This window comes from Orycteropus afer, unplaced genomic scaffold (genome assembly GCF_000298275.1).
Source record: "Orycteropus afer afer isolate SDZICR_OR568_19922 unplaced genomic scaffold, OryAfe1.0 scaffold00042, whole genome shotgun sequence".
In the NCBI taxonomy this organism is placed as follows: Eukaryota; Metazoa; Chordata; class Mammalia; order Tubulidentata; family Orycteropodidae; genus Orycteropus; species Orycteropus afer.
In genome coordinates, this window is record NW_006921629.1 from 9,414,144 (window position 1) to 9,426,937 (window position 12,794).

General features: G+C 42.2%; 2 protein-coding genes across 2 annotated transcripts in view; one reads left to right on the forward strand and one right to left on the reverse strand.

Moving 5' to 3' along the window:
* MRM3 (mitochondrial rRNA methyltransferase 3) overlaps positions 1-1,934 on the reverse strand; it is a 16,320-nt gene extending 14,386 nt beyond the window's left edge. Inside the window, exons 1-2 of the mRNA XM_007937565.1 lie at positions 1,621-1,934; positions 1,116-1,360 (exon numbers count right to left, since the gene is read on the reverse strand). Of these exons, the coding sequence (XP_007935756.1) occupies positions 1,116-1,360; positions 1,621-1,934 (559 nt within the window). The remainder of the gene's footprint in view (positions 1-1,115; positions 1,361-1,620) is intronic.
* Positions 1,935-2,057: 123 nt separating this feature from the next.
* Positions 2,058-12,794, forward strand: part of GLOD4 (glyoxalase domain containing 4) — a 19,630-nt gene continuing 8,893 nt past the window's right edge. Inside the window, exons 1-4 of the mRNA XM_007937428.2 lie at positions 2,058-2,147; positions 4,836-4,885; positions 5,459-5,579; positions 10,704-10,848. Coding sequence (XP_007935619.1) covers positions 2,058-2,147; positions 4,836-4,885; positions 5,459-5,579; positions 10,704-10,848 — 406 coding nt within the window. The remainder of the gene's footprint in view (positions 2,148-4,835; positions 4,886-5,458; positions 5,580-10,703; positions 10,849-12,794) is intronic.

Here is a 12,794-nt window from a genome sequence, read left to right on the forward strand (position 1 = left end):
AGGTAACTATGGGGAGGAAGTGGGAGGGGAGCTGCTGCATTGTAAATTTTGGTCAATGACATGAGACAAAGTATATGTGAACTTCTGTATGAAAAGTGAATTTACTCTGTAAATCTTCACCCAAATCCTAATAAAAAAAAAAATACAACTATTGGTCTCTTCACATGTAGCAAATAAGACTGAAGAAAATCAGACACAAGCAAACAAACAGTCCAAAGGAATAACAGACCACACCAACCACAGCCTCCACTAGCCGGAGACCAGAAGTACTAGATCGTGCCTAGCCACTGCTACTGACTGATCTCACTGGAACCACAATAGAAAGTCCTGGATAACGTGGGAGAAAAATGTAAAACAAAATCCAGAATCATAAAAAAGGCAAGACTTACTGAGCTGATAGAGACCAGTGGAACCCCTAAGACTATGGCCCTTATACACACCTGGAACGGCACCCACTCCCAGAGATCACCTTTCAGCCAAACAATAGATAGGCCTATAAAGTGAACAATAACATCTGTGAGGAACATACTCCTCAGAGCCATCAACCATATGAGACCAAAAGGGGGAGGAAAAATGGGCGAATGGAAATGGGGACTCCAGGAAGGAAGCAGAAAAAGTGCTGTTACGTTGATGGGACGGCAACTAATAGCACAAAACGTGTATAAATTGTTGAATGGGAAAGTAATTTGCTTTGTAAACTTTCACCAAATCACAGTAAATTCTTTCTTTCTATTTTTTTTTTTTTAAAACAAAACACTTAAGGTTTAAGGAAGAGTGGCTATTTCTAGTGATTGTAAAAAGCTATTATATAAATAGTGGCAAAATCTGGCTTCAGTTTCCACTGGAAATATTGTAAGATATGTGTGTTTAAGAACTGTATTTTTCTGAGTGTCGTAAGGTAATCACATTTTGAATTTAGTTTAAATAAAATTTGTTGTGCTAAGACAACAACAAATAATTCCAAGTCAACAATAGACTCAAACATACCAAACACTGTGAGGATTGTGCAGGCCCTAGCAACCGTTTTGTTCTGTTTTATATAAGGTTCCAAGAGTGAGAGCCAACTCCAGGGCAACTAACATCAACCCCTAGTGACACACCATGTAACCACTGACCCATTATTCCTTGTGGTGTTACCAGGTCGGACCAGTCCTTGATATCTTCAAATTTCACCTTAATGAGGCTGACACCTTTCAGCTTATCCATGGGCAGCTCTTTTATGTATTCCAGACGGCTAAAGAAGAAAGCCTTTGGCACAGCGCCAGCCTTGAGAGCGTCGGCAATCAACCTACGACCTTCCAGTAGAATCTTCCCTTTCTTTTCACGAAAGGGTCTGGACTTAACTATTGTCATTACACTGCTATAGATGGAAACAAAAAACACAAGTCATTACTAACACCCTTGTTATCAAGACATACCTAGTTCTGTAACAGTCACAGAGTTGCACAAAAACAGAAATAAACGAATTCCAAGGGAGACACTTACTCTGCCTTCCGTACATAAGGGAAAAAACCTCTGGTACTACTGAGAGAGAGTTTATCAGTAAGAAAAGGAGGTTAGGGTCTGAGCCTAGGCGGGAAGAGAAATGGAAATACTGGACAAACTTTAGGAACACATCACCTCAGCCTCTTGTCCCCGGGAAAAGCTCGCTCGTAGCGAAGCCCTGACTCTTCCCAAGCGCTGGGCGTAGGATTTGAAGGCACCTGAAGCGGCTGCTTCGGTTGCTGTTCCTGGGGACCGGCCTCAGATTCCTCCTTCCGGCGCTGCTTCCCAGAACTGGGCTTCTGTTCTACAACCTGTCCGGATGGAAACACCACTTTCACCGGGCTCCTCCGCAGCGCCCGGACCCAGCGCCTGGGACCGACGTCCCGAGTCTGAAGCACTAGCAGCAACGGTCGCATGCCCCATCCCACGCCGTTCACCAGCGCCGCCATCTTCCCGTGTCGTGAGCTACGTCATGTGAGCGCGCCGGGGGCGAGCAACGGTGTCACTACCCGGGTTGCAAATGTGCAAATAGCGCGGCGCTGTACGTGTGACGGAACCTGTGCGTGGGAGTCATGGGTGTTCGTCGGGCGCTGCACTTCGTGTTCAAAGTGGGAAATCGCTTCCAGACGGCGCATTTCTATCGTGATGTCCTGGGGATGAAGGTGCAGAGGGGCCCTAGAAGGGGCTGGAGCGCGAGGGCGGAGCTGGCCGCTGAGCCACACCTGTATGAGGAAGCTTCATTGAGAGGGTGCCGGAACTCAAACAAAGGATTCCCCACTGGCCCCCTCGGATTTTCAGCTTCAGGAAGCATTGCGGGTCGTTGGTTGGATGTGATGGTCTTTGAAAGGGGGCTAACACTTACTAGACGTCAACTATGTTCTTTCATTTAAGTTTAGTCACACTTATGTATTGCGCTCCTGCCCGTGTCGAGCTTACAGTGTAGTAGGAGACAGTAAGCAAAAAGTTACATAAGATTTTTCCAAGGGAGAAAAGCTCAGTCTCTTCCGGTTTGGGGCCTTTCGGTTTAGAAATCCGCTTATTCAAAGTTCCGCTTCTATCACGGCTGGTTTGAAAGGTCTCTTTTGGATGACTCAGGCTCTTTTCGACAGTCCAGATTTAAGTATGAGGTCAGAACCCATTCATTCCCCATATTCCAAGCGGCCTCTTTCCAGCCCTGAGAAGCTGTGACTGCAGCGGTGACTGGTCTGGAAAACGCAGGTGGAAGTGACTCGAGTCCCCTGGTCAGCCGGAAGTAAGGGACACGCCAGTAAGGGAAGTCTTTAGAGGAGCAGGAGTGCAGGTTAGTTAAGAGGCATGTGCAAAACGAGTTTTCTGAATTCATCAGTCTTTTTCATTTTTTTAAAGTAACTAGATAAGAATGAGGAGCTCTGGTAGCATAGTGGCTAAAGCACTTGACTGCTAAGCAGAAGGCTGGCGGTTCAAACCCACCAGCCACTCCTCGGAAGGAAGGTTAGGCAATCCTACTTCCGTAGTGATACTGCCTCGGAAACCCAAGGAGGGGTCGCTATGAGTCGGGCCGACTCGACAGCACATAACAACACAACAACAACAGATAATAATGACCTTGATACCTGGCCTCTATTAGAGCTCTTGACCTGGGAGTGGAATGGGAATGGGATTTGTACATAACAGTAATAAGGCCGACCTTGATAAAGGATAGCTGAAAACCACGAAGTGCTCCCTTACTGTAGTTCCTCCTTGTTCAGAGCGTTGTGGAGACTAAACAACTCCTTTTGCTTGTAAAGTCAGTACTTGACACACATTACGCGGTGTATGGGAATCCCTGGGTGACGCAAACAGTTAAGAGTTTAGCTACTAAGCAAAGGTTGGCAATTTAAATCCACCCAGCAGGACCTTGGAAGAAATACCTGGTGATCTACTTCCCAAAGATCATAAAACTCCAAACTCGCTGTCATCGAGTCGATTCCAACTCATAGCAACCCTCACTGTGTTTCTGAGGCTGTAGATCTTTACAGAAGTAAATTGTCCCATCTTTCTTCCATGGAGCAGCTGATGGGTTTGAACCACCAACTTTCTGGTTAGTAGTCAAATGCCTTAGGCACTGTACCACCAGAGCTCCTTCTTCAAAGACCATACAGCCATTGAAAATCCTATGGAGTGCAGTTGTATTCTGAACACATGGGAACATCATGAGTCACAATCTCTTTGAGACAACTTTTTTTTTCTTTCTGTGTTTTGTAAGTGTCATATAGTGTGTTATAAAAACTGAGCAGAAGGAGAGATTTAACTCCAACCTGGAGAGTCAGGAAGTAATTCGTAGAAACCCTGCATTTGAGTTGAACCTCTGAAGGTAGGATTTCCACAGACCAAGATTAGAGGGAGAAGTTATCCCATAAAAAACTCAATAGTCAAATGTAAAGATAAGGCATGTTGAGAAAACACCACTAGTTTTATTTGCCTTTAGCTTAGGTCATAATGTTGAAGTTGAGGGGTAGAATTACCAGAGCAAATAGGTTGAAACTAGTTCTGATGGTATCTTTAATGCTATGCAATTTGAATTTGAATTTTATGCCACAGTACAGAGCTCTCTTACATTTTCAAATAGGGCAGAGATATGATCAGAGCTGTGTTTTAAGAATGTGATCCTATAGTGGTATTAAGGATTGTTATTGTTGTTATGTACTGTCGAGTTGGACCCAACTCGTAGCAACCCCTCCATGGGTTTCCGAGGAAGTATCACTATGGAAGTAGATTGTCCAGCCTTCCTTCTGAGGAGTGGCTGGTGGGTTTGAACCACCAGCCTTCTGGTTAGCAATCAAGTGCCTTAGGCACCATGCTACCGGAGATGATTTTTGTATAGTCTGTGAGAGAAATGATGGGATCTAGAACTGGAGCAGTAATTGAGGGGATCAAAAGGAAAAACAGAAACTAACATACTGAGACCGACTGTAGACTTGGTTCTGTGTTAGATGCTTTAATAAGTTAACCTTTTTTGCAACATATTAGGAGATTGAGACACAGATCCCAGGCAGCTAACTCAGGGTTATGCAGCTACTAAGTGAAGCCAGAATTCCATTTCAGATCTCTCTAATGCTGAGGCCACACTCTTCCTGCTACAGGGCCCTGCTTTCTAGTCTAAGTAGATTTCACAACTTACTTGGTTGCTTAGCTTATCCTTGTGTTCAGGCTATTCTTTACCTGTACTGCTTCTAGTCTGGAAAAAATATAAAGCTCATGTTCTTTTGGTTTTTTGGTTCATAAGTAAAGTTTGTAAGTGATGATATCTGTATTTTTACATTTTAGTTTGTGCTGAATATGCTGTGTACAAAACTGGTAGCACTGACTATTTATTCTAACTCCCTCACCAGATTCTGCGGCATGAGGAATTTGAAGAAGGCTGCAAAGCTGCATGTAATGGGTATGACGCCTTGCTTCTTTAAATCTCCTTTAGGCTTTGAATAATCCTGGAGAATCTAGAAGGCAGTTTCTCAAAGTGAGTATAAGGCAGTGGAATAGTGTAGGACAATAAATTAGAGAGGCAGTTTCAAGAATACAAATACATCTGTTCTCGGGATGAAACTGTTTTTTGAATAACTCTTAAGCTAGTAGCCAGGTCAAGCTGGAAGATTCCAAGGGAATTGCATGCTTGTTGATTGATATTTAAAAAAAAAAAAATAAAGGTCAGAATAGAGAGCTATCTTTAAAGGCTTCTGTCTCATGCTTTACAGAAAAGGTAAATGAAGCTTTCCCTGGGACGCATTCCCTCGGGGGGCCTTGGAAACCTGTTGTGAGGGAGCCCACAAGCACTCAGAGGAAGCATTGTCCACAGCTGCTCTCAGCACCCTTTGGGGTCATCTCGTCCTTATGGGGACTCACAAGACTGAGGGGAGCGGGGAGGCTCTGCCTATTTCTTTGCCCAGTAGTTGCTTGGGGAAGGCCCGAGGCAGATTTTACCTGTGGTCACAGGCTTCATTTACTTCCATTTCTCTAGGCCTTACGATGGAAAATGGAGTAAAACAATGGTGGGGTTTGGGCCTGAAGATGATCATTTTGTTGCAGAACTGACTTACAATTATGGCATTGGAGACTACAAACTTGGCAATGACTTCATGGTAACTATCATTTTATTCTTACAGATTTTTGACTAACTTCTGTTGAGGTCACAGGTACAGCTTTGGCTGTGATGACTCTTGAGTGCTTTGGGTACAATTTAGTGATTGTTTTTATGATGTTTTTCTGTTAGAAAAAACAAAGGACTACTTGAGCATCCCTGGCTTGGAACTGGCTTCAGGATAAAATATCCTCTCCCAGGGTTTAGAATCAAGCATAAGACTGGGAGACTGCTTTGAAGGAGACAAGATTCCTCTAGGGGAGTGACCGAATTCTGGGAGGTGACGGAGGCAGGGACATAGGTCTGGTCAGGTCCTGAGCACCACCAGGGAACATTTGCTCTCTAGTGGACATTACGGCTTGCCTGGCTGGGCTGTTATGACCAGTCCCATTCAGAGACAAATCTGAGAAGGTTTTAAGGATAAAGGCATTATATGCACTCCATTTATTCAGGAAAGAGTTATTACCTATTGTAGTAATAATACCTGCTGTTTATTGAGAAGTTACTGTGTGCTAAATATAATGTCACCAGGCCCAAGTATTTAGCAAGAAAGGAATAACTAAGTTTTACTCAGAATCTGCTAAGTAAAATGTACCTCAGGCTACATGTGTTATTTTGGGTCATATGGATCTCACTATACCTATTACCTCATCTGTAAAATAATAATGACTTGTAGATGAAAGTTTTTTAAGTACAATACTTTTACAAATATTTGTAAAAGTATTTTTAAGTGGAAAGAACTGTTCAGTATTAATGTATTAGTATACTTGCTTTTTCTCTTTTTTTCCCCTTCACTCTCCATGTCTGTTGTTGTTGTTGTTGTTGTGTGCCGTCAAGTCAGACCCGACCATAGTGACCCCTCCTTGGGTTTCCAAGGCAGTATCACTACGGAAGTAGATTGCCCCATCTTCCTTCGGAGGAGTGGCTGGTGGGTTTGAACCACCAGCCTTCTGGTTAGCAGTCAAGTACCTTAGCCACTATGCTACCAGAGCTCCCTCCATGTCTATCATTAATTTATTCCCTTAACGGATACTTAATGTGACTTACTATGTGCCATACACCTTTTTAGTCCCTAAGGTACAACAGAGAATGAAGCATGTTCCCCGACCTTAAGAAGCTTCCTGTCTGGTGGGGGAAATAAGAGACAATGAGAGTACACTGTGATTAAGTGCTAAGATCAGAATAAGAACACCGGGGTCTGGGAACCCATAGGAGATACCCCTGGAGAGGTCAGAGTTCAGGGAACGCTTCCCAAAGTAACATCTAAGCTGGGTGAGGGGTCTGAGTGGAAGGGTAAGATGAGGGTCCTTATCCTGTGCAAAGGCCTTGGGGGTGAAAAAGGGTGTGGCGCTCAGAACAGGGAGGAACACATGGCAGTTCTTGTGTGAGGAGGGGAAGGAATAGAGTGGAGCCTGGAGAATTAAGCCGGGCCTCCATCACACAGGGCTTTGAGGTCATGTTAGAGAGTTTAGACTTTGGTTAGAAGTCCTTGAGAGGTGCAAAGTTTAAAACATTCAGCTGCTAACCAAAAGGTTGGTGATTTGAACCCACCAGCCACTCTGAAGGAGAAAGATGAGACAATCTGCTTCTATAAAGATTTACTGCCTTGCAGCATTGAGGATGAGAAAGACAGAGAGAGTTACATGGGCAGTACAAACAACAAATATGAACCCCTTTGTAAATACAATACTGAGTTGTTAATGAAAGCAAACATGGGTATAGGGACGGATAGATGGGTGAACAAGCTAAACAATTATGTATGTCTAAATGGAGAGTGTATCCAAGATCATATACAGGGTTGGCAGACAATGGGCCTCTCGAAGAGTATGAAGGGATGGACACTGGGAGGAGGTAACTATGGGGAGGAAGTGGGAGGGGAGCTGCTGCATTGTAAATTTTGGTCAATGACATGAGACAAAGTATATGTGAACTGCTGTATGAAAAGTCAATTTACTCTGTAAATCTTCACCCAAATCCTAAAAAAAAAAAAAGATTTACTGCCTTGGAAACCTGTGGGGCAGTTCTGCTTTGGCCTTAGGGTTGCTATGAGGCCAAATTGACTGGTTTGGGTTTGTTTGTTTGTTTGAGGAGGTGCAAATCATTACCGGTAATGTGCTCAGCTGCTAATCAAAAGGTTGTAGGTTTGATTCCACCCAGAAAGGCCTGGCTATCTACTTCCCAAAAATTAGCTTTTGAAAACCCCATGGAATACAGTTCTCTGGCACATATGGGGTTGTCATGAGTTGAAGCCAACTTGACAACAACTGGCTTACTGGTAGACTTTATTTAAAAAACAGAGTGAAGCCATTTTTAGTTTTAAGCAGGGGAGTAATGTGGTATTTATGGAATGCAAGGATGGGCCTGGCTAGCACGTGGAGATTGGATTGGATGGGAACAAAATTGGAAGTGAGGAAACAAGTTCAAAGGATAAATACAGAAGGAGACTAGGGGTCCTTTAATGAAGGTGAAATGGAGAAGTGACAATGGAGAGAAGTGGATGGATTTGAGAGCTGCTTATGAGTTAAAGTTGATAGGATTTGGTGATTGAGTGTAGGGGGCAGTTCCTGTGTGCTTCTCTTTCTCTTTCCTTACTCGCCAAAGTTAAATTAAAAAAAAAAAAAACCTCATTGCTGTTGAGTTGAATCCAACCCATAGCGACAACTCCTAAGAAGTAAAGTCCTAGTACCATCACCAGTGAACCACCCAAGTTAAACGTTGGCGGTACTACAGGTGCTGGAAGTCAATTGTGTAGAGTAGCTTGGTTGCTCCCCAATGTCTTCCTAAGAGCTTTTGGTAGTGAAATATCCCCGATGAATGGGTACCCCTCTGTGCTCAGTTTCCGAGACAAAAGGAAAAAGATTAATTAAATAAAACTCCCATATATATAATTTCACATGATATAAAGAACTATTTTGTCACATGGAACTGCTGTGAGTCAAAAATCAACCCGATGGCACCCAGCAATGACAACATACACACACACACACACACACACAAATAACGTCTGTACATTAAAAAGAAAGAGATCAACAACATAATAGAAAAAGGGTGAAAAATACAAATAGTTCTCAGAAACGACACTAGAAATGTCTCTTAAACATTGAAAATAATGTTCAACTTCCACGTTACCAATTATCACCTATTAGATTTGTAAAAATCAAAAAGTGCGATAACATACAGTGTTAGGAAAGGTCAGAAAAGTGCTATTCTTAACATTACTAAAGAGTGTAAACTGAACCGCAATTAGGCAATATCAAAGTAAATAATGCATTTACCCTTTGACCCTGCAGTTGCACATCTAGGAGTTTACCTTACAAATATGTGAATTGAACTGTGTATTAAATTATTTATTAGAGTATTTACTCATGCAACAAATATTTATTTAGTGCCTATATATGCAGGCACTGTTCCGGACACAATTGTGAATGAAACAGACAAAAATCTCTGTCCAGGGGCTGACGGACCATAAACAATAAATAAATAAGTACATTTAATGGTATTTTAAAGGTGATAGTTGCTGTAGCAAAGGAATAGAACAGGGTGAGGGGGATTGGGAGTATGGGACAAATAACTAGATTTAATTTTAAATAGGGTGCTGAGAGTGGGCATCAGCAAGAAGGTGACATTTGAGCAAAGGTTTGAAGGAAAGAAGGGAGTTAGCCATGTGGATATTCCCAGAGGTAATGTCTAATCTGGGTGAGTGGAGTTGGTGTGGACATTGCAGGCTGAGATAAACTCACTTCACCTAAAGCTTCTTATCTCATCTTTCAAGTTGCTGTTATCATTTGATCCCATATAGATAGCTCTTAAAAGAGCATAATGCTCGAGCCATTCTTTATTATTTAAACTAAATTATTGTTTGGTTTTAGGAAGATTTCAGGGATATTTTTGGGTTTACAGTTAAGATTATTTTAGGGCAATATTTCAAGAGTTCTTCCAGCCTCTATGGCTCTAGAAAGTCTGGATTCCATGAGAATTTGAAATTCTATTCTGCATTTCTCCCCTTTTGACCAGGATTCATCAAAGCATTCAGTAATGGTAGCTGGACACCATCCAGTTCTGGTCTTAAGGCAAAGGAGGCAATAACCTGAATGCATTTTGAAGAGATAGCAGAAATCTTTGATTCTAGTCTTATGAGATCGTGAGCAGAGAACCCATTTGAGCCATGCTGAACTTCTGACCTACAGAACTGTGAGCTAAGTAGTAGGTATTATTTTATGAAAGCCCCCTTCCCCAAACTTCAAAAAATTTTAAATTGATTTGATATGGAGAAGTCTGTGCTTTGGAAATCTCAGAAATAGACTTTTACCTAGACCTGGTAGGGAAGGCTTCCCAGAAGAACCAAAGAATGCATGGGAGTTGGTCAAACGCAGGAGGAATATTCTGTGCAGAGGCAACAGCATTCTAAAAGGCGAAAAGCAAAGTGCAGGGAACTTGGAAAACCATTCATCCAACTGGAGCATAGAGTTTAGAATGGGAAGACATACAAAATGAAGTGAAAGAGAAGTATGTGACAGACCCACAAGAGCTTATATGTTGAGTTTGGGATTTCTCCAGAGGGCAATGATGAGATAACAAAGAATTCTAAGCTTGGTGTGTAGAGTGATTAACTGTGGGTTTGGGAGACTTGACTCTGGCTGCAGAATGGATGATGCTCTGGCAGAACTGCAGGCACAGAGGCTGTTATCTAAGCTGGTGGTGAGCTGGCTTGATCCCAGAAGACATAAGTGTATATTTTTAAGTACTTTGATTAAATTTAGAGAATATTTTATTTTAAAACAAAACCAAACATCTTACCGGCGTGGGCTTTAGAGGGCCAATGTAAGATCAAAATTTCCCTGGTAGATCTTCAAAATTAATAGAGTTTCTCTTTGGTATTAACTGGAGTAAACTTCACTGATAAAGTTTTAATTTCCTCTCTGTGGTTCATGAACGTTTGAATCTTTACAGGGGAAAAATATGTCTGAAGCCTACTTTAAAATCACTAGAAGAAAATTTTGAACGCCAGTGAAATTTTAGGTAACTGAACTACAGGCAGCGGGATTTTGCCTGATCATCTCGCTCTAAAAAAGATCTGTTGTGGTTGCATGTGGTAACGCTTTGGTGATGTTATTGTTTACCCTAGGGTATCACACTCGCTTCTAGCCAGGCTGTCAGCAATGCCAAGAATGTGGAGTGGCCGCTCAGAGAAGTTGCGGAAGGTGTTTTTGAAACTGAGGCTCCAGGAGGATATAAATTCTTTTTGCAGAATCACACTCTCCCTCAGTCAGGTAATTATCCTGGGGCTACTAAAAGCTTGGTCTAAAGACATCTTGATGGAAGGAGAGAAGGAGCCAGATTCTTTCCTTCTGCACGGTCTTTTTATATCAAAATGTCATGTCCTTCCCACGCCATTGTTTTTATCTGTTCTCTGAGAAATGATAGTTTCATCTTGCAACTTTGGTGCATAACTGTAGGCATCTAGATAGTTCTCTTCTACTTGTAATGTGTCTATTTAGGATACTTCCTACTATAAATGATAGAAAACCCAACTCAAACTAGTTTAAACAGTAAAAAAATGTTCTAACTCAGAGCAGGAATTCAGTGGTGGAGAAAGTTCAAGGTTAGTTGGTTCAGCAATGGCATCAAGAGCCCCTGTTTTCTCTTTCTACTTTCCTAGAGCTGTTCCCTGTGGTTGTAGGAGGGTTCCCAGTAGCAGTTAGGACTATGTGCTGTCAAACTCACATCTGGTAAGAGAGGGAGAGACTGACTTCCTGTTGTCCTCTTTTTAAAATCAGAGCAAAACTTTCCTAGAATTTTGTACCAGCTTTCAAGGTCATATTTGATTCATTTTCCTGCTTTTGAACCAATCATTGGCAAGAGAAATAGGATTGTCCTTAGACCAGTCAGTCACACCCCTGGAGCTGAGGTCATTTTCCCAAACGACAGTGCTGGTACTCAGTGAGTAAGAGATGTAAGTCAGGAGATGACCACGCTCGCAGCCACAGGACCCAGGAAACTTGACATTGCATGTTTTGTTTACTGCAGAGGCATCCTTACCATAGGGGTACAAGTATCCCCTGCTTTTCAAAAGTTTGATTCACAACACTGCACTTTTATGAAAGCTGCACGCCAAGCAGGGACAGTGGCATGACAACCTCCTTCCCGGACACTACACTCAGCATCAAGCCGCCATAGCTTTGAACTGTTTGAACTGTGTCTGTGAACACTTTGTGTTAGTGTTATTTTAGGTCTTAGGTGTTACTTAATATGACGTGGTAGGTGACTTTTTAGCTCTGGGAATGCTCAAAAATGTTTTCCATAGAAACTAACGGTAATTGCTTTATGCCATTTTGGCTTGCAAAAGGTTCCGTAACAATGTTTTACTTTCAGAAAGCAGGAGAAACCTGTATTTAATTCCTGCAAATTCTGCTGCCTGCCCTGCCAAAACAAAAGCAAAAATAATAATAATACTGTGGAATAGCAAGGGCAGTTCTGCCTGCCATCTCACCTAGTGACTAGGTGGACCTGAAATAAGAGATGTGTGTTGTCACTGGTCAGCCTCAGGTCCCACATGTCCCTCACGCTGAATCTGACTTAATACTGTGTCTTTTTCATCTGGTGCTCAGCAAGACACAGCAACCCATTCCAGCGTGGGACTTTCTGAGAGGTGGAATTTATATACTTGGCCGGTGATTTAAGGGATTTTTATGGTTATTTTTCTTGATGGGTGATTGTCATATTACATACTGACTTTAACACTTGACACCTACAACTAATTCCACTGTAATTTTTTTTTCTTAGTCTTAGTGGTGTTTCGGCACTTGAAATAGGAGGAGGGGATGGGAATTACTGTGTAAGGGGTGTTGTGTGTTTGGGGTGATGAAAACTTTTGGAAGCAGATGGTGGTGATGGTTGTGCAGCATGGAGAATGACATTCACATGTCATTGAATTGTACACTTAAAAATGGTTAAAATGGCTCACTTTTTTGTCATATATATTTTACCACAATAAAATTTTTTAAAAATACTTAAAACATTAGTGAACCCAAAATCATTTGGAGGCAAAAAAAAAAAAAAGAAGGTGGGGACCAGGTTTACTGGTCCAATAGAGCCTGGTGTAACCACTGAGACTATGGCCTCTAGCTGCCCTTCAGGTCTGGAATTGAACCCACAACTGTGGTTTCCAGCCAAACCAAGTACAGGCATGTGAGTTAAACATTTACCTCAAGTAGAC